At 44.4% G+C, this 26,369-nt stretch overlaps 1 protein-coding gene across 1 annotated transcript in view; it reads left to right on the top strand.

The window, feature by feature from the left end:
- Nucleotides 1-26,369, top strand: part of PKD1L2 (polycystin 1 like 2) — an 81,990-nt gene that overhangs the window by 42,215 nt on the left and 13,406 nt on the right. Inside the window, exons 22-35 of the mRNA XM_016165914.2 lie at nt 98-317; nt 940-1,133; nt 5,181-5,411; nt 7,469-7,570; nt 9,515-9,693; nt 11,316-11,462; nt 12,854-13,053; nt 13,752-13,969; nt 14,770-14,986; nt 18,028-18,256; nt 20,845-21,049; nt 21,504-21,600; nt 24,423-24,560; nt 26,056-26,241. Coding sequence (XP_016021400.2) covers nt 98-317; nt 940-1,133; nt 5,181-5,411; nt 7,469-7,570; nt 9,515-9,693; nt 11,316-11,462; nt 12,854-13,053; nt 13,752-13,969; nt 14,770-14,986; nt 18,028-18,256; nt 20,845-21,049; nt 21,504-21,600; nt 24,423-24,560; nt 26,056-26,241 — 2,563 coding nt within the window. The remainder of the gene's footprint in view (nt 1-97; nt 318-939; nt 1,134-5,180; nt 5,412-7,468; nt 7,571-9,514; nt 9,694-11,315; nt 11,463-12,853; nt 13,054-13,751; nt 13,970-14,769; nt 14,987-18,027; nt 18,257-20,844; nt 21,050-21,503; nt 21,601-24,422; nt 24,561-26,055; nt 26,242-26,369) is intronic.

Below are 26,369 nucleotides of genomic sequence, written 5' to 3'. Positions count from 1 at the left end.
CCCAGGTGCTCACCCTGCCCAGCTCTGTACAGCAGCTCTGATGCTCACTGGCATTTCTGTCTTGGCCTACCCTTGACTTGATCGTTTCTGATGACAGATCCTGCTGCCTCGGCTTTCAGGACATAGTGAGCCAACTGTGTTGAACCTGATCAGTCCTGAAGCTTTGTGGGTGAACCTGACTTTAAGGGGCGTGGCTCTGGGGATCCAGCTACACTGGAGACCTGACATCCCACTCATGCTCTGCCTGGGCTATGGCTACCACCCCAACAAGACCAGCTACGATGCCAAAGCTCACCTTCCACCAATGGCTGTTCCAGGTAGTCCCATCATCAGGCCAGTTTCTAGAGCTGCTTCCTGGGAGTATGACCAACTTAAAACTTGAGAATCAGAAGCCAAAGGGAAAAAGGGAAAAAAAAGAAAAAGAAACACTTGTTACATTAAGTGCATATTTTTGTTGGTGGGATTATAACTACTATTATTACTACTACTACCGATTAATAATAATAATTATTATCATTGTTATTACTATCCTCATCATCCAGTAATATTAGGTAAGCACTTACTATATGCCCTAAAGAAGCTGACAACCACTTATAGAACTGACTTCAATATAATCCTCATAACAACCCTCAAGGATGGGGACTATTGAAATCTCTCCTTTCTAGATAAAAACAGAGATTAAGTAACGGGTCCAAAGTAACATAGCTAAGAAGAAACAGTCAGAATTTGAGCCCTCATCTGTCTGACTTGGCAGCCGTGCTCTGAGCTGAGAGTGTCTCTTCTATGCTCCTGGTCTCAGGAGGAGAGGGTACTCCTAGCACACTGGGGAGACCATCAGGGTAGGCTTCTCTGCCAATCTGTCTTGGTCTTCCTCTTCCATAATGTTAGCTCCAGTCTCCACAAGGCTTCAGGCCGACCTGGAGCCCCCTTTTCTTGCAGATGGGATGCCCACATGGATCCTGAGCCCAGAGGACCTGCATTTTGGAGAAGGTGTCTACTATCTGACTGTGATCCCCGAGTCTGACCTGGAGCCAACCCCTGGCAGGGACCTTACAGTTGGCATCACCACCTTTCTGTCCCACTGTGTGTTCTGGGATGAGGGCCAGGGAACTTGGGACAACTCTGGGTGCCAGGTAAGGAGAGGGAAGGGGAGATGACAGAGCAGCTTGGTTGGGTGTGTCCCACTCATTTAGGGTCCTCTTTTAGTGACTCTGGTGCACCATCTTTGGCCCCTCCACAGTGCCTTTGCATATGTGCCTGCAATGCCCCTCTCCCACCCCCAGCCTAGTTAACTCCTCCTTCAGATCCCACATGAAGTGTCACTTCCTCCAGAAACTTTTCAACTTCCTAGCTAGGTCAGATTTCCTACTGTGAAGTCTTAGAGCACATAGGTCTGCTTCCTCCATAGCTCTAAGCAGATTGCTGGTTCTATGTGCACTTAGGAGATAACTGGAAGATGTTTGTTCCCTTGGTGCACTGGGAGCCACATAAAACAGAAACAGTGCTCTATGCACCACTGGGAACAAATGACCGTTGAATGAATGGACAACTAACTGGGAAGCCCTGCTGACTCTGGGTTACCGAGGGATGACAGAGTGTCATTTCCAAGGAAATGAACTCATAGCTGAGTCCTTTATTCTATGCCAGGTACTATGTTCCATGTTTTGCTTGTGTTATCTCATCACATCTTCATAATAACTCTTGAAGATCTTTGCTATTCACACTTTACAGGTGGTAAAATAAAGGCTCAGGAAACTCAACTAACTTGCTCCAAAGCCCTCATCTAGTAGGTAGAAGAAACTGGGACTCTCTCTCCAGAACATAAGACTTAGTGATATAACGCACTGTTCCTTCAGAGCCCAGCCCAATCTTGCTGAGCCCCTAGATGGCACATAGCTCTATTAATTATAATCAAATCTCTATCTCATGTCAGCTCAGCTCTGCCCCCAAGGAACCAAGGCCCATGAGAGTGTCCTCCTAGCAAACACTGGCTTTAAGGCCATCGGAAGCTATCTCTGGAGTATCAGTGTACCCCTCCCAGGGCATTGTATATGCTGCTGTCTCCCTAAAATGTCGTCCTTACCTACCCCACCTGGAAAACTCCTATTCACCCTTCAATCTCCTACTCCAATGCCACCTTCCTGGGGAGCTTCCCAGATGTCTGGAGTCTTCCTCTGTTGGACTTCCATAGCACTTCATACTCTCCCCAAGAACAGCAACCTCCACATCTAGTTGAAATTTCTCTCCACCTACTAGACTATAAATACCTTCTCTTATTTATTCTACAAATATTCATCATGTGCCTGGCCAACTAGTAGGTATATAATGGTTAGAAAAAAAACAGTGAGCTTTCAGTCTAGCAGAGGACACAGACAAGAAGCAAATGGCACACACATGTCAAATGACAACAGTCACAAGTAGTGTTAAGAAGCCAGGTCCCAGCAAAACCACAGAAGGGGACTCAGAACTGAGTTCCTTCTGGGTTTCTTTCGGCTGCAGCTTCACCTTTCTTATCAGCTCTTGCCATAGTTTCCAGCTGCCACGCACAGGGAGTTCCCCAAAGTGCCAGGAAGAGACAAGGGTACACAGAGACACCCAAGGCACAACAGGCTCCCCATGCTCGCAGCACAGGCCTTCATACCTGGTGAATGAGACCCTGGGTGTGTTGCAACTTTCCAGAGTCCTCGTTCCCAGAAGCTGTCTGACCTTGATGCTGCCGTCACAGAATGTCCACTGCAGGCTGCCCTTGGAGACCTGAGGTCCGGAATGTGGGATGGTATAGGGGCTGGCAGCATGAGCTCTGCCATCAGACAGACTTGGGTCCCATCCCACTTCGTCAATTCCAGCAAGGTGATCTTGGACAAGTCACCCCACCTCTCTGAGCTTTCCCATCTGAAAATGGGAAGTATGGGGACATGCTGGGGAAGGATCACTAAGCTAAATGTAAGTTACTAGAAAGTTCCTAGCTTTTGAGTAGAGTCGTGAGTTCTCAGGTGCTCATTATGTTATTAAAAATATACATCTACTAATGCATACATACATGAATGTGGGACCTACAAAGGTCCTATGTGGAAGTGTGTCCTGGGGCAAAAATTGTATTAATCTAATATTGTATACTTGATGTTCATTATACAGATTCAGATATACTTATTCAGATATAGCTATATAGAGATCAATGAGGAGCCATAAATAAGTAAATGGGATCAAGTTTAGATGGAAAACCACCACTGAATTCTCTAAATAGCTAAAAAAATAAAAAGTTCCAAATTTATGGGCTATAGACCTTGTCATGGGGTAAAGGCAAAATAATTACAAGGGGTCTGAGAACCGTATTCTTACATCTTTTCTCAAAGGATACTAAAGGTGTAACTACTCTTATGAAGGGATGCACAGATTAATTTCCAATGTTCAAAGTGGCCCTCATGCTGGAAGAGGTTGAGAAAGCCACTAACCCCCAGCTCTTTGTGAAAATCTAGGAGGGCAAAAGATCAAGTCTGGTTCCTAGGCTCCCAGCAGTGAAATGGTCTTGTCACAGGCATCTGCTTGTGTTTCTTCTCTAAAACCAGCTCCACCCCTTCCATGTGTGCCATGTGTTTCCTTAAGCCCCATAGCTACATGCCTAATGCTGGCCAGGATTGAGAAACGAGAGAAACAATGTAGCAAATACAGAACTAAGACCCTTGTGGTACTGATGAACAGTTGGTGCCATGCCCATGTGGAGGGGTCAGCCTTTGCGGAGGGGTGGGGATCCTTTAAGGAAAAGAAACAAGAGTTACTTGTTGGAGCATGAGTTACTTGTTAGGCTGTGGTAGGTTCTTCATCACCAGGCATTGAGCAAAGAACTTTCCACAGACCACCGTTTTCTGCTCCTTCTCACTTTACCACCTCGTGGTGGACCTTGAAATGAAAAAGTGGTGCTTGGTTGTGGAGTTGAACTAAATCTCCTTTACCCACTACATGGTCCTGGGGGGAGGTTTCAAGCTAGCCAAGGGCTTTAGGGAAGGCCTGCCCCTAAGTGCAGGGTATGAAGTAAAATAGCAGATGAGGGTCCCTGCCTTGGCCCGTTCCTGTTGCCCCGCTCCCAACCTCATGGTCCTATGAGCCCACGCTCCATCCACATGCCCCAACCCTGATAGCCACATCTGTCCACACTCATGTCTAGGGGTACACCAGTAGCCAGTCCACCATGGAAAAATGATCCTGAGGAACAGGTCTGTGCAGGCCCTGAAAGCAGGGAATTCTGAGGTTCCAGCTCCCAGAGCTGAGACTAAGGTGAGGCAAGTGAGGCATCTAGAGTGCAAAATTTAAGGAGGGGCTTGTTCTCAGGGTTACTCAAGGCCGTGACCAAGTTCTGGCTGGGTGTTCTGAGCTGTGGTGAGAGTATTCCTTCTGCTCAAACTCCTCATCCTGTGTAGAGAGGCGCAGCCTGAGAAAAGCTAGAGTGGGGCCCTTCTAAGGATAAGCCCAAGACAAGGGTCCCAGGTACCTAGATCTAAGGTGGGGAGGGGTCAAGTTTAGGGAATACTTTCCTGGTGCTGAGACACCAGCTTAGAATTAAACATTTGTCCATCCCTTTCTTTTGCATGGCTCCCCTAGTCTCAGTCTTCTTTTGCTCTTTAGTGTAAAATGACAAACTATACCAGCTTGCCCAGGCTTGAGGGGGCTCCCAAGACTCAAAACTTTCACTCTGAGAAGTAGGAAAGTCCCTGGGAAACAAATGAACTGGTCACCCTGAATGTCCTCTCAGCACCTACCCCATTGCCTGGCCCAGAATTAGCACTCAACAAATATCTGTCCAATGAATAAGTATCAAGTGGGAGAATAGACTGGAATGATTCACACCAAAGTGTAATAATGGTTGGTTGTGGATGGTGGGGGACAGAGGAGACCAGCTTTACTTGCAATACTTGTCTAAAAGAGGCAAAGCAGACTGGCAAAACAGGCAGTTGCCCACTGAGAATGATGGGTGCAAAGATGTTTGTTAAATCTACTATTTTCTGCATTTTAGAATTAGTTTTTAATTAAATAAAAAATCTCAAGTGAAATTCTGAAGCTGATCTCCCAAAAGGCTCCCCAACCCCTCCCCAGGTCAGTGTTTCTGCTTCATCATTCCCCTCGCTTGGGCTCAAGAGAGCCAGGGATACGCTTGCATTTCCATCAGGACTTCTTTGCAATTGCAGGTGGGGCCACAGACCACCCTCTCCCAGACACACTGCCTCTGCAACCACCTCACCTTCTTTGGAAGCACATTCCTGGTGATGCCTAATGCCATCGATGTCCGTCAGACTGGTGAGCTCTTTGCCACCTTCGAGGACAACCCCGTGGTTGTGACCACCGTGGGCTGCCTCTGTGTTGCCTATGTGCTGGTGATAATCTGGGCAAGGAGGAAAGATGCTCAGGATCAGGCCAAGGTGAGGTTGTACAGTCCCCAGAAATGGGAGGGAGGGACAGGGGTGTCCCCTTGCAGAAGCTCTAGGGGCTGGAGACCAGGTGGGGAGCCAAGAGACTAGTCGCAAATCCAGGTCTTGACCCCTGAGGTTATCTCAGGCAAGCCGACCCCTCAGCCCCTATATTTATAAAAATGTCCTTTTTCATAAAATTATCAGGAGAATTATGATACTGACCATCTATTGAGGATTTATTATATGCCAGGCATTACTCCATTTAATACTCACAATAGCCCTAGAGGAAGGTACCATGTTGAGGGTCCCCAAGACCACCCTCAAATTTAATGATTTGCTAAGAGGACTCACAGAACTCAGAAAATCTGTTATTCTTATGATTATGGTTTATTATAGTAAAAGGATGCAGATTAAAATCAGCAAAAGGAAGGGTGCAGGAGAGATCAGGTGAAAGCCTCCAGTTGTCTTCTCCCAATGGAATACTAAGGACAGACATAATTCTCCCAGCAATGATGTGTGACAATACATGCAAAGTATGCCAACAAGAAAAGCTCACCTGAGCCTTGGTGTCCAGGGTTTAATTGGGGGTCAGTCACATAGGTACGGATTGCCCACATAACGGACTTTGATTGCACAGTGTTCAGCAAATGCTTCCCCCGCCCCCTCCCTGCTTCCAGAGGTCAAACTGATACAGCATAGCCCAAAGCCCTCACTTTAAATCACATTAACATAGACTATCTGCTGTGGCCCAAGGCCCCAGGTATGCAGACACTCTTATAATGCAGGCTATTCCAAGGATTAGAGGTTATCTAAGGAGCTGGCCAAGAGGCAGTCAGTCCTTTCTTTGGAATGTACAGGGTTTGAGCAACCCAAGCCTGCTGAGTTCACCCTTTACTGCCACAGTACCTCTATCACCTTACTGAAGAAGCAACCGAAGATCAGAGAGGGCAATAAGTGGTCCAAAGTCACCCTCCCAGGATCCAGAATTCAAACCCAGATCTGCCTGACCATAAAACAGGTCTGAGAATAGAAACAAGATCAAACAACAACAAATTGTGCAACAAATTGCAGCAACAAAGTTCTGATTATTTTTCCAATATTTGCACCTTGACTGATCCTTAGTAAGCCTTCAATAAATATTTGTGTCTGAATGAGCGCAAAACTGAATGCAAGGATGCATTGTCATGAAGCTCTAAAACATTTTCCATTTCCTATCCTCCCCCCACACAGAAACACCTCACAGAATGTTAAGATAGTATGAAACTTACTAAGATAAACAGTTGCAGTATTTATACTGCTATTTTGATTCACTCAAGGGATTAAACATTAACATTTTAAGTGCCTCCCAGCTGTAGGTTGGTTTTTTTTTGCAAAGCAGACTCCGAGATGAAGTTGAGTATGCAGGGTTGTTTATCAAGGAGTGCCTGGGATCAGCCCATGGAAAGGGAGGGAAGGAGGGTGGATGACCAGAGGGAGAAGTTGAGCTGGAATGCAGCCCACCTACAGCCCGCACCACCACACGGGGAGCTCCGGAGCTCTCCAGATTGGATTGAGATGCCCAGGTCTTGATCATAGGCAGGTAGCACATCAATCTGCCATTTGGTGTTGGCCTTCCTAGGAGGGTGCGTGACCTCAACAAAGGCGGCTTTGCATCCCTGACAACAGCACCTCAGCAACTGGGGCAACAAGCTCTCCATTGACAGGAGATCTGGGCAGTTCATCCCAGAGCCTACTGCAGCCCCCAGCCAACTCTGGCTTTTACTACTTTAACATTCATTCTTTTTAAATTCCCTTAGGGGCACAATATGGTTACCAATGCTCTGAGGAATTATATCAAACATTGAACATGCTCAGCTTAACGCCAAGTTCATTTCCAATTTGATTGCTTTGGGTTATATTTAACAAATACATTGTGTACTTTTCAGTTTAAAGTTTTTGTTTTCACCTGATAGGAAGGATAAATAAGATAAAATTTTGCTTTCCCCCTTTAACTGTCACGAGTGCCCTCCTTAGTCTTGGCTCTGCCACTGAGCAGAGCATTCTCCTAACTCAGTCCTTCTGTCCAGGTGAAGGTCACAGTGCTGGAGGACAACGATCCCTTTGCTCACTACCACTACCTGGTGACAGTCTACACTGGGCACCGAAGAGGGGCAGCTACTTCCTCGAAGGTACCTGACCATGCACCATCCCTCGGCTGATCAGCATTTCCCACCCAACAAAGCTCCTGCCAGTACATCATTGGGTTACTTGAATGCAGTGAATTTGGTGTTGTAGGGTGTTTTTTTTTTTAATATCTTGCTTTTTATTTTCTATAGGAAAGAACTGTCAAATAAAATATCACCCAAAGCCCCAATATTTGAAAAGATAAAGGAGGAGTGGGTTAAGGAAGAATTGTGGTCTAGCATAGTCTTTTCTTATCCCTATCAAAGAATAACTCAGGCAGTGAGTTGGTTACCTGTATGCAAATTTGCTCACATATCAAGAATAGTCAATAAACTTACAAATGAATAAAGGGAAAACAGAATTTATAAAAGAGAGGGGAGGAAGGAAGGAGAACGAATACCTACTTTTTGAAAATGATGAGTCTTGAATTACATTTGGTAGGTAAACTGATTAGCTGGCATCTCACTAAGAGGTCAGACTGAGCTGTCCATCCTTGAACAGGCTGACTAGAGGTAGCAAACTATTTCATTTGTTTATGGATTCTCTGAAATCCTTGAGCATTTAGCCGTGGATCATACAACAGTTTGTCTCTGTAATGTCTCGGAATCTTTAGATATGTCTGCCCTGCACCATATCCATCATTAAAATACATTATCCCTTACAGCAGCCTCCAAGGTTCCTTTAACAAAACTGAGAGCTCCATGGAACACATCTTGAGAACCACTGATATTTTATATACTGTCCTGGAAAAAAGTTCCATTGTATTTTCAAGAAAATGACATTAGGGTTCATTAGATCAGGGCATTTATCTGTTTATTTTTTATTTTTAATATTATTTTTATTTATGTATATATTTGTTTTTTTATTTTTATTTTAAAATTAGTTTTATTTCTATTTATTGCTGTGTCTTAGGTCTTCAGCCAAATGTCTAAAACAGAATAAGTGCTCAGTAACTATTTGTTAAATAAACATAGGAATCAATCCCATCCATCTAATAAAACATCCATCTCACTTCTGTTTGACACTGAAGAGTCGACCTTAACAGGAAGAGGCAAAAGCCTCTAATCCACAGGCCATCTCTTCATGGAGAGTTACAGTAACATTTCAATCTGATATTGTCTTAATTTGAGTTCCCCTAGTACAAGTGGTTCTCAACTAGGGGCAATGTTGCCCCAGGTAGACAGTTGGCAATGTTGGAGGCATTTTTCATTGTCACAGCTTGGGAGATGCTACTAGTATCTGGTGGGTAGAGGCCAAGGATGCTGCTAAACATGCTACAATGCACAAGACAGTCCCCAGAGCAAGGAATTATCTGATCTAGAATGTCTGTAGTAAAGAAACCCTATTTAGCAGAGAAGCAGACTCTGAACAAGAATTTTAGCACAAGTAGTTGTTTGAGAGGAGATCCTATGATGCCCCAATATGGGAGCGGAAAGCTGACAGGAAAAAGAAGGAATCCATAAAGAGTGCATTATCGACATATTTCCCTTCCGGGCAACTGGAACCTAATTCCAGTGGGAGCTCTAGAAAATAGTAAGGAACACAAACTTCAACGTCAATGGTGGAGGACCCCATCACAGGGGCCATTCATTCTCTGGCTCTTCTGGCCAGCTACTCTAATAGCCAAAGATATGCCCAAGGAAAGAGACGCCACTGCTGGCAGTTGGACATGAGCATAGGGACTTCTCTCTTACAAATAAACACGTGGGAAGTTTGAAAAGGTCACCAGGAAGCATTTTATGAGTATAACTCATCTTGAAAATAGATGGCATCACCCCAAATCTTCACACAACTAAAAAATAACTTAGGCAGGCCCAACATGAAAGGAAAAGAGAGGGTGAAAGGGCCATGCTTTGCTGGGTTTCCTGGTTTGAGGATACTTGTAATGAAATAGCCAGTGGGGCTTAGTTACCATGTGGAGTTGGTCACTCCTGGTCTCTGGATTTCAGGTGACTGTTACCCTATATGGCCTGGATGGAGAGAGTGAGCCCCACCACCTGTCAGACCCTGACATCCCTGTTTTTGAGCGAGGAGGAGTGAACGTCTTCTTACTCTCCACCCTGTTCCCCCTGGGGGAACTCAGGAGCTTGCGGCTATGGCATGACAACTCAGGGGATCGGCCGTCCTGGTGAGTCAAGGGTGAACAAATTATAAGAACCTACTAAGCACCAGGCCAGTGTGCATTTGCTACCTTGCTGAGCTTCATAAGCCTCTGCCAGATACATAGAATGAATACCTATTTCACAGATAAGGAGACTGAGAGTCAGAGAGGCCCACCAGTCCATGGGCCACACAGACTGAATGAGTAGCTAGGAGAGAAACTAGAAGCAGCAGCTTTGGGGTCCACTGCTAGCCCCACACTTGGCACTTTTGCAGCATCGACCTGTCATTTAGCTCCCAGTCTCTGCATCTGTAAAATGGGGGTAGATGCTTAGTATGAAAACAAATCCTACCTAATAAGAGGAGACTAAATGAGACACTGAGCTGATTCTCTGGTAGAAGAAGCAAGAACAGTTGCTGCCACTGAACACCAAGCTAAAGTCATCTTCACAATGACCTTCAGGGACAAGTCCTGTTATTATCCTTGTTTTATATGTGGGAAAATCTAAGCTCAGGGAAGATAAGTGACTTGCCTAAAGTCACATAGCTGGCAAGCTTGGGGCCAAGCTCCCCATTCTGTCTGAGGCCAAAACTAGTGACTTGGATGAGTGCTTTCCATCAGCAGCTGGTGACTTTAGAAAAACCCAACAGTTATATTACTGTCTTTGATTTACCTAAGGAATTAAATATAGGTTGGTTCCTATGGAGCAGACTCTGAGATGGAGTTGCACAGGCAGGGTGTTGTTTATCAAAGAGTACCTGGGGTCAACCTCTGGGAAACAGGATGAGCAAACTTTTGATGCAACAACAACAGCCCAGCTGACCTCCTGGAAAGCTCTGGAGTTGTCCCAAATTGGGTTGAGATGCCTAGTTCTTGATCATGCCTGGGTACTGGACCCATCAGTCACTGGATGTCAAGTGAATGTGTGACCTCAACAGATGTGACACTGCCATGCCTGACAGGGCTGTCCTCCTAGAAATGAGAAAATGCATGTTAGGGGCTTCTTTAGCATAGTCTCTAGTATACAGTAAATGCTCAATAAAGAGTGACTACTGATATCATTGCTATTCCTATTGGCTGTAAAGCAACAGAAAAATTGGTTGCTGCTGGATCTGATATCCCAGCAGAGGCAAGATGATTTCATTTCTTCCCCAGGCTTCAAAGGCTTAATTAACTCAGGTTAGATGATACCCATGGAGTCCTGAGTCCAAGATAGATGGTAGGCTTATTCTCTGGGTGGAAGCCCACGGGAGAATCAGATTTTGTGTACTTAAGTCTGCACTCCCCGAACACACACATCTAGACAACATGGCTTTCCTCACTTGTATCTGGATGCTGGCCCTGGGCTTGCTTCCCTGTGTCTGGGTTAATAGTACCAGAATGCACTCTCTTGCTACATATCTGTGAAAACATGGCAGCCATCAATACCTGGCTCTCTACTCTAGCTGAGCTCCCAACATGAAGCCAAATTCACCCAATGATCAGGGCATTTTGATCAAGGCACCAAGAATAGTGAAGAAAAATATGAAGCCTCTCTTTCCAGGAGCTCTTATTCTTGGGCTCAAAGTTTGTAAAGGTGTTAGTTTCATGGTATCTAAGGAAGTCTTGTCTCCTAACCTTGTCCTCAAAAGCATGGGCCTCTTCTCCAGGTATGTGAGCCGGGTGCTGGTGCATGACCTAGTGATGGACCAGAAGTGGTATTTTCTCTGCAACTCATGGCTGTCCATCAATGTTGGAGACTGTGTTCTTGACAAAGTATTTCCAGTGGCCACAGAGCAGGACAGGAAACAATTTAGGTACTTTTTTTTTTTCTTTTAAAGCAAATGCTGTTTACTTTGTTCTTTCATCTTTAAAGAAGTTGCATCACAATCTAGTTTCAGCCAAATAAAAACACATTTACTTCCAAACTACTCCACTCATTTACTTGACTTATTTATATCTACCTGGGCGCTTTTAGGCAATTGGGTTTGTGATCTCTTTAAATGGCTTTTGAGTTAGATTTTAAAAAGTCTGTTTCCCACATGCCTGCTACTGACTTACTGCATGACCTTGGATAAGTCCCTCATCTTTCCAGTTCTCAGCTTCCAAGTCTGAAAAATGAGTTGTCAAATGTTCCTACCCCAAAGGGCACCTATGCAGGTCCCATGAAAACAATGTAAGTAACGTGCTCAGCACAGTGAGTGGCTCAGAGTAAGTGCCCAACTACAGGAGCAGATATTATCCTCCAATTGTATCAAAACATGTGATTCCTGGAAAGTAGACACAGAGCTATCTAAAGGCAGGACCACGTCATTCCTCCCAGGAAGCCCTGTTGCCCAGCAGAGCACCTGGCACACAGCAACAGGCTCACCAAATATTTGCTGAATGAGTAGAACAATCACGTGGAAAATCACTGTTGCTGGCAACTGACCTCTCTCTTTATACACCTTTACTCTGAGTCCAAGCTACCCGCATGCCCCAGAGTTATGATCCATGTATTATTCAACCCTAGAGGATGCTGGCATGGACCAATCAGAACAGGCGCCAGCTGGGAATATTAGCTCTGCACTCTCTCAGGAGAATCCAGGCCCTTGAAGAGCTCCAGTGGTTAAAGTGCATTCTACTCATAGAGAAATAACATGGATTAAAGGGAATGTGGTGCCACTTTCAGAGGCCCTCTGGTAATTGTTATTCTCTCAAACTAAGACTGAATCCAGAGCCTGAAATTATGAACCACTATCCTCTAATGCTCTAATTATAGCAAATTCATTAATATAGTTATATTATTATATTAAAATTATAATAAAAATAATAATTGCTAACACCAATGAACACACACCTATATGCCAGCTACTTTGCCAAATACTTCACAAAAATTATCACTTTTAACCCTTTCAACAATCTGGTGAGGCAGGTTCTGTTATTACCTCCATTTTGCAGATGAGTAAACTGAGGTAGAAAGAGTAAATTGCCTGAGGTCACACAGCTGGTAAGAGGGTAGTCTAGGATTCCAAGCCACTCTGTCCAGAGTCCCTATCATTAATTCTAAGTGTTGCTGCAATGATGCTGTATTTCTTCTATAGTAGAAAAATATAGATGATAAATCTTAGAAACAAATCCCCCCCCTCATTTCAAGGCTACTCTAAAGAGACCTTCTTCAATTCCTGTCTCCCTAAATGCCTGTCCTTCTCTTCCTGCCTGTCCATAGCCACCTGTTTTTCATGAAGACCTCCATGGGCTTCCAGGATGGACACATTTGGTATTCTATTTTCAGCCGCTCGGCTCGGAGCAACTTCACCCGTGTCCAAAGGGTGTCCTGCTGCTTCTCCTTGATTCTTTGTACCATGCTGACCAGCATCATGTTCTGGGGTGTCCCCAAGGACCCAGCTGAGCAAAAAATGGATTTGGGTAATTCCCACTGTCATGGCGGTCAGGGATCGTGACTGGTGGACATGAGTCATCACTGCCCCCAAAACGCCACATAATTCCAGAACTCCTAAGGCCACCCTCAGTTTCAATAATTCACTAGAAGGACTCACAGAAGTAAGAAATGTTATTATACTTCATTCTTATTATAGAGAAAAAAAATACAGATTAAAACCAGGAAAGGGAAGAGGCACATAGGGCAGGGTCAAGGGGAGACCAAGCATGGTGATTTCAGTTTTCTCCTCCTAATGGAGTTGTGGACAGTGCTCACGCTTCCTGATAATGATGAGCGACAATGAGCATGGATTATTGCCAGCCTAGATGCTTACCTGAGTCTTGGTGTCCAGAGTTTTTATTGGGGCCTGCTCACGTAGACATGACTGACTGCCTGCATGGCCGACCTTAGTCTCCAACCTCTCCAAAGGCTGAGGTAATGCCATGTGGTCAAGGTCCCCACCATAAGACACATTGTTACCATAGACTAGATGGTGTGGCCCAAGACCCCAGTTAAACAAAGGCATACCTACAAGGCAGGATATCTCAAGGGCTTAGAGGTCATATCCCAGGAGCCACTTAAGGGCTAGGCATTTCTTTGGGCAAGGCTAATCCTTATCATATAGCCACCTTCTGGAAATGTGGAGGGGACTCTCTGGTTGACCCTTTTCCTCCCTTCTCCTCAGGTCAAATTGAATTCACTTGGCAAGAAGTGATGATTGGGCTGGAGAGTTCTCTCCTCATGTTCCCCATCAACCTCTTAATTGTTCAGATCTTCCGAAACACCCATCCTTGGGTCACTAAGGAGCAGAGCACTGGGAAATGGGATAGGCGGTCCTTCAGCCCAGCCCCCACACCACAGTCCATAGAGGATGGCCCTCTGACACCTGAAGTGGTGACTAAGGTTTGTCCTCAAATTCGGCAGTGTGAGAGGTGCTCCAACCTGGGGAGAAGTAGGGGTGGGAAGTAGGGGTGGGGACTAGGGCTTGGGGCCTGGCAACCTCATGTTGTCTGGTAGTAACAGATATCAAGATTCATCAACTGCATACACACACGAGCATATACAGGTGTGCACACACATACATACACACACATGTACACATGCAGATGTATGCACACACACACACCCATACCACACATGCACACATATACACATTTACACATAACCACAGAAATTCACATGCCCACAAACATGTACATGCATGTATATATACACACACTCACATACATATATACACATCCACACACATGTACACATGAATACACACATTTATATATGTTTACACATGCATGCATGCATAGACATACACACAAAACCTACATATACACACACGTGCATACATACATACTTTTGGGTACCTACTATGTACTATGTATAAAATGTTACACCTTCATTTTAGATCACAGGCTAAGCCCATAGAAGGGACTCCCTCTGCATTCATGCACTCAATAAGCATATATTGAGCACCTACTATGTACTGCACTTTGAGGAATAGAGCCTGGAATGTACCAGTTCAAGTCTTAGAAGAGAGATTTTATAGATGACAAAATGGAAGCTCAGGATGGTCCAACATCGTGTCTCAGTGCAGAGAGCTGGGATTCAAACCCAGATTTGTCTGACCCCAGGGTGAATGCTTTTGACCACTATGCTGCCCCTCTTATCTGTAGCTCACATCCCCTTATCCTACCTGGGCCAACTTGCAGGATGTGTGGAGACTCGTCTGCTCCCTATGTAAAGCTCTTAAGGTGCCATCTCCCACCTTGGGCTGGGATTCAGCAAACTTGATGGACATCAACCAATTGCTGGCCTTGGTGGAAGATGTCATCTGTATGCAGAACTTGGCAGGGCGGATGTTCTGGGAGGAAGCCAAACAGCGAGAGGACCCTTTAACACTTACTCTTGGGTCTATACAAATGAAAGGTAAGTCCTGACGTTTCTGTGCTGAGAGGGGGCATGTTGGAGCCAAGTGAAGAGAGGACTGAGGGCCATGTCCCTATTACTAGGGAGTCAAAAAGTCTTACTGGGGTCTCTCTTACTGGCCTCCACTCCAACCACTTGCCAATGCCTCCCTCTCTGTACTACGAGTATCCTGCTCTCCTCTGAAGGCCAAGCTGCCTTCCTACTAAAGGCCTTTGCGCATGTTGGTCCTTTAATCTAGCACGTTCTTTCTCCTCTCTTCGTTTAGCTAATTCCTACTCAGCCTTTAGTCTTGATGTGAGCATCGCTACCTCAGGGGAGCAACCCACCCCCCCAGCCTGCAACAATCTCCAGCCACATGCTCTCTAGCCTTTAAGCTTTTCTTGCATTGCTTTCACACTGCACTGTCCTTCCTGGAACATGAGCTCTGTGAGGTGTGAGCCATCAGACCACCTTGTCTCTACTGTTTCTCTTGTGCCTGCTCCCATACAATACACAGAAAGCACACAACAACACATGTGTGCGATGCCCTCAACATAGGAGGTCATTACGGAATGCACAAAGAAAAAAGTATTTTCTTCTTCTGCATGCAGCCTGATAACTTGAGTCATTCAGAAGAACCACCTCTGGACCCTGGCACTGCCACTGATGGGCTATGTGACCTTGGACAAGTTACTTCAGTTCTCTGCTTCGGTTTTTTTTTCTATAGTGTTGGGGTATGCAAAGTCAAACTAGATCCATTTCCATTAAAGAACACTGAATCACAGAGTGAAAAAGTTATCCTTCATTCTCTTCCAATCCTAATTAAGTCAAGGAGAAAGTGTTAGTTAAAGAACACCTCATTAACACTTGTTAATCTCTGGCAGAGATAGCAGGCCTCAGACTGAGAGCCTTTGGAAACAATATTCATCTAGAATTTGGTAATATGGTGTCATTTTTATTAATTTCTACGTATGGTGCATTATTCTGGTTTGAACTAGTCTCTAACTCTCCTCTTGCCCCTTTCCTGCACATCTTCCACCCAGATCAATGCCACCAGTGTTTAGACAATACTGTCCATTAGAACGTCTCACAGTTCTATAACTGCCCTGTTCAATATGGCAGCCACTAGTCACATGTAACTACTGAGCACTTGAAATGTGGCTAGTGTGACTGGAGAACTAAACTTTTAATTTCAATTAATTTTAATTTAAACAGCCACATGTAGTAAGTGGCTGCCACAGTGAATGATGTGGGTTAAGAATGCTGCAATTTTTAACATACAAGCCTGGTCACTGTCTAAACCTTATTTAGAATACAAAGTGGGGTCTACAGAATAAGGCATGTGAATTCATTTTCCTTGGCTCCACCTCTGATAGTGAATTAAATTTTCTGGGGTGAGACCAGGAATTTGCAATTTTAACCACTCATTTTGGTGACTTACGCACACTGAATGTTGAGTCACTCACTGCCTTCAAGACAAGGTCCCAACTTCTTACTATAGCACTCAAGACCCTCCAGGCCAGGCCCATCCTGACCCCACTTTGGCCCCCATACTCCACCCACCCTGGAGGTTTTGCCCTAAAGAGCCAGACTTGGGCTGCCTGTGAAGGCCATCCCTGTAGGAGCTCTGCTGATGTCTGCACCAGATACTTGGCCGTGAGTTTGGGGACTCCAGCATTCATAGCATGGGTCTTAGAACATGGACTGTGGAGTCAACCAAACCCTGGGACTCTCCCAGCTGCAGTAACAGCTGTGCAACTTTGGACAAGTTCCTTGTCTTCTCTGAGACTTAGTTCCCTCCCCTATAAAATGGAAGTATTGATCTACCTAGCTCTTTAGCTTTTTATGAGAACTGAATGAGATCATAAGACACAGGAAGCACTTAGACTGCAGCCTGACACAAAGCAGGAATTTAGTAAGTGGTGCTATGATTAGGAGTGATGGCGTCTTCCAGAAACACTGCCAGAGTGCTTGCAACAGGAAGGCTGTCAATGCTGGAACCTTTAGCTGCAGCTTCAATGAGGGAGGCCCGGGTCAGGAGGGTTTGTTTGGGAAGAGGTCTGAATCAGAAGGATGAGGAGCTGATGCTGCCCTAGGCCTTTACCAACATCTCTTCTGAGATGGGCGATAGCCTTCTCTACACACCTGTTATTTTCTCATTCACTTCTCACTGCTGACTGGGTAAAGATCATGGGGAGGAGATGCTTCAAGGCCCTTATCACCCCAGGAGAATATGTCCCTGGGTGCCAGCCTCCCAGCTCAGGGTCGAGGGATCCAGGCCTGGTTCCACCTGGTGAGGTCATTTCCCTTAGAACACACAGGGGATAATGGAAATGTTCAAATTTATTTTTTTCTTTCAATAAATACATATTACCTCTAATACAAAACGAACCAAAAAAGAATTTTTTTTTTAAATTAGGAAGCTGAAATTTCAACAAAACTGTAGAAAAAATATTACAGAGATAATTGGGAGAAACTTGGCCACTGACTCAATATTTGATGCTATTAAGGGATTATTGTTAATCATTTTAAAGACTGATAACTACATCCCGGTTTTATTTTTTAAAAAAGACCTTATCTTCTATAGAAGCATATTACAATTTTAGTAATTAAAAAAAGTTAAAGAGATTAAGACTGATCATCTTTGGTACCAGGCAAACCTGGGTTCAAATTCAAATCCTGCGTATATTAAAATATTTGCAAATGAGATAACACTGTCTGGGATTTGCTTTAAGTTACTCCAGGAAAAAAAAAAAATCGAAGGGCTGAGTGAAACAAGATTGGCAAAATGTTAATAATTGCTACAGAAGGGTGATAAGTATATTATTCTCTTCTATGTGTAAGGAAATCTAAAAAATGTCCTTTAGAAGTGCTAAAAGGGGAACATCGGAATCCTAACTGGCCAAGTAAACCTAATCCCTTACCCCATCTTTCTGAACCTCAGATTTCTTGTGGCTTGGCACACAGTAAGTGCCAGATACTAACACTACTGTTTTAATTGAAGGCACTATTGTTCTGTCACTCGGCACCAACTGATGTTCTTTCTCTCCCTTGTCCCCCAGAAAAAATGGAACTCCTGACACCCGAGGTAGGCCTAAGTAACCCTCAGAAGGACAGTGTCTACAGGCAGTGTCTTTACCTTCAGCTGGAGTATGTGGAGCAAGAGCTACGGCTGGTGGGGCCTCGAAGCTTCCCCCAGCACCAGAGCCATGCCAGGGCCCTCAGGCAGCTGCAGACCCTGAAGGGCTATCTCGCAGGACAACTGGGCACCACACTTCCAGCACATACCAGGTAATCCACTCCCCCACGTGCTGAGTGGGCACCTGCACCCCAGCCTGGGGCCTGTGGGGAGAGGGCATCCTAGGCAACTCTGGAAGGATGCTCACCCAGATCCCCCCCCAGGCAGAAATGATTCAGGATTCTAGCACAGAGTCCAGGAGTAGGGCTTTGACTAAGAAGACAGTTATAGCCTTTTGTATAGCCTTTTGCAGTTTATAACCATTTTACAGAGGAATGTTTCCTAGATGTGTGCCCTTGAACAAGTCCTTCAACCTTTCTGAGCTGCAGTTTCCTCATCTGTAAAATGGAAATGAGAATGCCTATCTCCTGATTCAAACTTAAAACAAAATATACTTTGTAAGATAACCAGTGAAATTTGTGTCAGGGAGAAAAAATTTTCCTCTACCCTTCAAGATTCTTCTGGCTGGTCTAAATAATCAAATTGACATGAGATAGTTTAGCAGGGGAAAAACACGTAGATCTCCTGTAAATATGAGGGGGTAAAAAACAAAAACAAACAAACAAAAAAACTGAGTACATCACCAAAATGGCAGAAGCCACCACCTTCAGCTAAAGACAAAAGATGTGGGCGGTGGGGAGTCAGCTATGGGAGGTTACCAGGAAAGCACAGTAAATAAATGTAAGGTTGTTATGCAGATTTAAGTCCAGGCCTTCTCCATTGATAAGTTTCTAGAGATTTAAACACCCTGGTATATTGAGAAAAAAATCCTTGCAAATTAAGATTTCCCTTATAGGTATAAATATCCTTTTACAAAGGGTAACCTATACATGGTTTTCAGAGTTTCTCCCTTGTCTGTTGTTTCTTAGAAATAACTACCCTAAAATAATCAATATCCTCAAAGAGGCATATTTTGGGGTAGCAAACTCTGTTCCCCTTCCTTTGAATACAGACAGGTTACTAGATGACATTAAGGAATTATTGTTAATTTTGTCAGGTACAACAATGCTACTATAATCCAATAAGAAAATGACATTTTTGAGAAATTTCCTGAAGTAATTTGAGATAATTTTAAACTATGTCTGGAATTTATTTTTAATAGCCCAGCAAAAAAGAAAAAAGAATGTGGGGATAGATTAAATAACTATGACAAGGAGGTGATAGTTGTTGAAACTGGTTGATGGGGGTTCCTTGTACTCGCTGATTTTTGTTATGACTTTTCATTATAAAATTTCTAAAAAATTATATAGTACTAGCCTTTGAGGCTTGTCATGAGGAATAACAGCAAATCTGTGTGACTTACCACTTCTCATGGGGACTGGCTCCTAATAAGCACTGAAGTGTGCTTATTAAGTGTGACCTCAATAGAATATATGTTACCAAAACAAAAGGGGATTCGTTTGCCTGCACATGTCAAAGCCAAAAGAGATAAGAACAGGGATTTGCAGCAAAGAAAAAAGAGGTTTATTTAAGGAAATGGCACCAAGCCCAGAGACACAGGTGAGCCAGTGCTCAAAGACCTGGCTCCCCCAATGGCCCTTAGGGGGTAGATTATATAGCAGAAAACGCATTAGCTATGGTAGCTAAGGGAGCTGGGGTCATAGGCTCTACTTATTGGTCAGGGCTTGGGTGGGAGGCAGTCAATCCTAACATCACATCCTGATGTTAGTCTAGGTATCCTTCTACCTGGTTTCAAAGGGATGTGGCCAGCAGGGTCATTCTGCCTTCATGGGTTTGGAGCTGAAACACAACTGAGGTAAAGATGTTATCTTCAGTTTGACCTAAACTGTTTCTGTGGTCAACAGACCTGAGGCTTTGTTCCTAAGACTGTTTGATGCTGACCTAAGGGCTTAATGATGAAGGGAGTAGTTTTGCCATTTGTGCAAGGGTGGAATGATAAGGAAAGAAAAGAAACAAGTAAGTATAAGGCCAGTTTGAATCAAGGAGAAAGAGAAGGAAAAAAAGTCATTTTAAAGAAGTGAAGATTTTCACAATCACATAGACATAGTTAACCTAAAAATATTTAGGCAAAAAGCCTTTATTTGACATCCAAAAGAATAACTATTTGGGACGAACTAATTCAGAGAGAAAGCCAAATAGTGTTCTGAGTAGGAGATGCCAGAAAGGAGTATTTATGAGAAAGGGAAGGGGAATAGTAGAAAGGAATTTCTATGGTCGTTAATATGCTATAGAAGGCATTTCTATAGATGCAGGTAAACTAAAATTGTGATGCTAATTCTAAAGAATGTCTTTAATTTTCATGCCAATAATCATGTCTGCTTTCCTTTTAGTTTTGTAAATGGTCGTTTGGAATACAGTATTGCTTGAGGCCCAGTCCAAAGGTTATTTTGCCCGGTTTTAACTTTCCAAAGGGTTGAGGAATATGATGTGCAAGGCGGTTCCTCTAGGATGGCAGCTCTGACTCCATTTTAAAGTGGCAGCGTCTACATTAATTTTTACAATATATATACTGCATAGAATATAGAATAGCCCTTTGTAACAGGTAGAAGATATAGAGGAGAAAATTGAGGGTTTGAGATGTCAAGGAGCTTGGCTAAGGTCAGGTAGTTGATGGGGTAGAGTGGGATTTGAATTTGAACCCGCCAGGTATCATCCTGACTATATCCACTTTCCATTGCAGCTCCATGAGAATAAGCAAGCCTCCTCGCGGCCTGCCCTGGTGGTGTGTTCTGGTGGGCTGGTTCCTGGTGGCAGCCACCAGTGGTGTGGCAGGCTTCTTCACCATGCTCTACGGCCTGCACTATGGGCGGGCAAGCTCCCTCAAGTGGCTCATCTCCATGGCTGTCTCCTTCGTGGAGAGTGTGTTTGTTACCCAGCCCCTGAAGGTCAGGACCCCTGTGTGGCTGCCCTTCTCCTCTCTGCCCACACTTTGCCCTCTGCCAACTGCCCTGTCCCTACTTCAATTGTTCCTTCATCTATTCATTAAACAAACCTATGTGGAGTACCACTTCTATGCAGGTCCTGGGGCAGGAACAATAATGAAGATAAGCACAATAATTCAAGTTCTGGGACATTCACTCAGGGTATGACAGAAGCAGGGTGAGCTCAAGGATTTGTGCATCTCTCTGTCTGGTTGGTAGCCAGATGCATGCAAGCCCTGGCCTTCACCCTTCATAACCTCGTCCCGTCTATGCAAAGGATGCGCTAGTTCTCACCTGACTTCCTCAGAGTGTGGCTCCTGCACCTAGAACACAAAAGTGGCCCTGACCCCGCCTCCCCTCAGATCAGGAGTTGATGGTTTCCAACGTGGACTTGAGGTTCACGGTGGGTATTTTTCAGGTGCTGGGCTTTGCCGCCTTCTTTGCACTGGTCTTAAAGAGAGTGGAAGACGAGGAGGAGCCTATTGTCCCTCTCCTGAGACATCTGTCCAGTCCAGGTAATGGTGCACAGATAGAAGCAGGGGCCTGGAACATGATGAAGCTGAGAAAGCCCTAGAGAACTCAGCCACTGGGGTGGTTGAGTGTGGTCCTGCTCTAACCCTCAGAGCTTCACTCCCCATCAGCCCTTCACCCCAGATTGGTGAATCACCCCCAAACTATCCAGAAACAAGTGACTCCTTCATTTTCTCTTGAGCAACCTCGTCCTTCTCCACCTGGGCCTTTCTCTCTGACATCCACGCATGACCCCTAGGCCAGAAGAGGCACTTGGGGCCTGTGCTCTGCACTGGCCATCATTCTCTGTGTAATCCCAATCAACCAGCTTTCTTCTCTATGGCTCAGGTCCCTAATCTTTAGACAGAAAACCAAAAAAGAACAAGCTTGAGGGTAGGCTACAAAGAGTCACTCTAAGTTAGAGTTCTAGGACAAGGGTCTGCAAACTATAGATGGGGGCCCAAATCAAACCCACTACTTGTTTTTGTAAACAGTTTTACTGGAACATAGCCATACTGAACCCTGTGGGAGGAGCCCATGGACCAACCCTCTTCCCCTTAACCAGATTTCTCACTTCCCAACCAAAACTCCTGAGAGTGCTAACAATAAAAAAAAATTAAAAACAAATAAGCAAAAAGAACAGAATAAACACTCTAATAATCTATGCAGAGATCTTGACTTTCAGAAAAAATAAAATAAGACTAACAAAAGCCCATGGGATAACCACACTGCATAACTACATTATTATGCAGTGTGGTTACCCCAACATGAACCTGTATTTTTCCACTCTGGATTAGGGGTTTGGCTCTGCAGATTCAAAAGGTCCATTAAAATCTTCCCAACACAAAAGAGTAATTTTTCTCCAAAGAGAGGCTAGTGTCCTGACTAATTAAATATTCATGAAGTCATTCTTTCAGCAATTATTCAGGGGGTACTTACTGTGTGCAAGGCAGTGAGATAGCTTAGGGACACGATTCACATGAAATCCACTCATAAATATATAATTCATTGATTTTAGTACATTTATAGAGTTGTAAAACCATCCCACAATTCAGATTTGGAATAGCTTCATTACCCCAGAAGGCTCCTTCTTGTTCATCTCCAGTCAATCACAGCTCCCACCCCAGCCCCAAGCAACATAATACTGATTGGATGAAACAGGCTGCTGTCCTTGGAATGAACGGCCCATTTGGGGAGACAAGTAAATGCGCAAGTAGACATATAAGTGTAAACTGTAATGAGAACTGTGTGTGGGAGAATAAGAGAGTACAGGCGTCTTTACTGAGGTGGTACCTAAACTGGCTCCTGGAGGATGGGGGAAGGGAGGGATTGCACACTGGGCATGTGCAAAGGCCCTGAGGAGGGACACAACTTGTCATTTTGTAACAATTGTTGACAGTGTGGCTGAAGCATGGGGAATTGGAGAGAAAACAGTTCAATATGAGGGCTAAGGGGTAGGTAGGAAGCAGGTTATGCAGGGCCTTATAGGACCTGGGTCAATGCTAGGGTTCTGGATTATTTTAAATAGGATAAGAACATGGTCTTATCCTATGGTGTTTTTAGGAATATTATAGTGGCTGCTCTTGGAAAACAGAGATATTAGGTCAAAAGTGGAAGTAGGGAGGCCAGTAGAAAGAATATCGCAATGGTCTAGACAAGAAATGACATGTGCTAGTAGTGGGAGTGGACAGAAGGACATAGATCCAAAAGATACTTGGATCAATATACCCCTACCAGAATAGCTAAAGCGAAGAATAATGATAACAGTAAATGCTGACAAGGATACAGAGAAACTGGAATACTGATATGTTGCTGGTGGGAATGTAAAATGGTATGGCCACTCTGGAAACAGTTTGGCAGTTCCTTTCAAATCTAAAAACTAACTTACCATACACCCCAGCAAGGAATTAAGATTTATTTTAACTCAGGAACTTGTATAGGAATGTTCATAGCAGCTTAATTTGAAACAGCCAAAAGATATTTGGCCACTCCTAGGAATCCACCCACAAGAAATGAAAATATGTCCATGCAAACGTTTGCACCTGAATGTTCATAGCAGCATTATTCATAACAGCCCAAACTAGAAACGATCTAAATGTCCCTTAATGGGTGAATGGATAAACAAAAGGTAGTATATCCATACTATGGAATACTCGACAGTAAAAAGGAACTAACTACTCATATATACAACAATGTGGATGAACTCTAAAACATGCTAATTGAAAGATCCCAGATCCAAAAATTTATGTATGTATAATTCCATTTATATGAAATATCCAGAAAAGAAAGGTCCACTGAGACAGAAAGCAAATTAATGGGGCTGAGGATGGGAACAGAGTGCAAGTGTGGACTGAATTCAATGGGATACAAGGGAACTTTTTGGGGGTGATGAAAATGTTTGAAACCGGGTTATTTTAGATTTACTATAAATTTACTAAAATTACTGAGTTGTAGATTTCCGATAGGTAAATTTATGAAAATTATAAATCAATAAAGTGGTTTGACAAAGAAGATACTGGAATTAGATGTGACAGGACTTTGAAACATTAGTTACCCTCATTTTTCCATCTATCAAAATTTCAGAAGCATTGGGATCCACCTTAGAGTTTGGGAACGCAAGGAAGGCAGCATTCAGGAGTCAGTAACAATTCAGGGAGCCAACGGCAGTACAAGGAGAATTCTCCAGATAGAGAAGAAGGGACAGAATTCTGGGCACTGGGATAGCATGAGCAGAGCACGGAGGGCAGCACTGGGAAATGGCTCCCACAGAGGAGGAATGGTGGATCCTGATTGCACCTGGTGTCCTGGTGTCTTCTTGCTTTCACAGACCCCTCTTCCTTGTTTCGAGTACGAAGAAATAGTAGAAAGGATATCTACCAGCCACCTCTGGCCGCCAACATTGAGAAGATGAAAACCACTCAACTCAAGGAACAGAAAGTGTTTGCCCTTATTCAAGAAATCTTGGGTAGGCAGCTGATATTACCAACGAGTGATCTTCTCATTTGCTGGTTCTCAACACAGACTTGAATAGACACTGTGCAATGTTTCATGAGCCCCAAACAGCTTCTTAGACATTTTCCCTAGATATCAACTCACCCCAGCTTTTCCGCTATACTTAAAATCATTCAGTGGCCCTTCATGGCCCTTAGGATAAAGTCCAAACTCCCTACTGTGACTCTGCACCAGGTCACCTCTCTTAGTCCCTTGTGCCCAGTGCCTGTTCTGCAGCTCCTGGGACACCATGCCCACTCCTGAACCCAGGCCTTCACCTAGGCTGTTCCATCTAATCTGCTGAAATGTGCTCATTTCACCTCCCTACCTTTTCTTCTGGATAAGTCTTCTTATTCTTTCACTCTCGGCCCAAAGGCTGTGTCTGCAGACAGGCTTCCCTTGGCCCTCTGGCTGGGAGCTTTCAAGCCTCAGTGTGTGTCTTGGTCTGGGTTCCCCACAAAGAGATCTGGGTATAAGTAGTTGGTTTGGGAGGTGTTCCTGGGAAGCTTTTGTAGGACAGGGAAAAGTGCGGAGGGAGAGAAGGAAGCCAATGGAAAGTGTCATGATGAGTGGGTTCCATGGGTGTAACAGGGGCTCAGTCCTACTAGGGGCCTTGGGGGAAATGTGTAGTACGCACCCTCAGGTTGTCACCCACCAGGTCACTGCTGAAGGTTGCTCCCCAGGAGAGAACTGACCCTGCAGCACTCCTAGCCTGCCCTCCCACTGGTGAAGCATGATCATGGCCAAAGCAAAGAGCTGGGGGGGCTTGTGCAGGAGGAGTAGCATGTGAAGAATGAAGAGGGCCAAGGGGTGGGGCACAGCACTGAGAAGTCATCCTGGGAAGAGGTGTCCAGAATGCAGATTCCCAGGCTGTGACCTAGAGATTCTGGTTCAGTAGGACACTAATTCGTGCCTACTAAACTAAATCTTTGTATCTTTTAGATCCTTACATCACACTCACCTATCTCCTACAAGACAGGCGAGCTCCATGAGGGCAGGGAACACATCTGTCATCTTCATTGCTCCATCCTCCACATTACAACATGGCAGATACCCCGTTTAAAAGAAAATTATTTAAGAAACACTTACATAGCATGAACTCTGTGCACTATTTTAAGTACTTCATAAATACTACCTTGTTGACTTCCTCATCACAACTATGTAATAAAATTATTATCTCCCTTTTACAAATGAGGAGAGTGAAGTACAGAGAGATTAAGTCACTTACAAAGGGCACATGGATAGGAAGTAGCAGAGCCAGGATTCAAACCTAGGCAGGAGGCTCATGGTCTGTGAACTCTACTCCTTTCTGCTGCCTCTATAAGGATCAATTCCATTGTTACTAGAGGACCAAGTAGTTCATCTACAAGACATCAACAGTTCTGAGTCCATGTGCCATTCCATTTCCTGCCATGGGCTTGTGGAAGTTAGGGACCCTGCCTGACCAGGGACTGTGCCTCCTTTCCCAGCATACCTGGGTTTCCTGTGGATGCTGCTGCTGGTGGCCTATGGGCAGAGGGACCCCAGCGCCTACTATTTCAACAGACACCTCCAGCATAGCTTCACTCAAGGCTTTTCAGGCATCCTGAGCTTCCAGGAATTCTTCACATGGGCCAACACCACCCTCATAAGCAACCTATACAGTCATCACCCAGGTATTGTCCCCCTGCCCTGGAATGTGTGTCAGCCCCCTGATGTACCTTTCTTTCTAGGAACAGGTGTGGGTCACTGTCAACATCACCCTCACAGAGAATCAATAATCATAGAACCATATGCTTTAATG

This window comes from Rousettus aegyptiacus, unplaced genomic scaffold, assembly GCF_014176215.1.
Source record: "Rousettus aegyptiacus isolate mRouAeg1 unplaced genomic scaffold, mRouAeg1.p scaffold_m13_p_14, whole genome shotgun sequence".
Classification (NCBI taxonomy): domain Eukaryota; kingdom Metazoa; phylum Chordata; class Mammalia; order Chiroptera; family Pteropodidae; genus Rousettus; species Rousettus aegyptiacus.
Note: the sequence above shows the minus strand (reverse complement) of the source record. Positions and strands in the feature narration are given on the sequence as shown.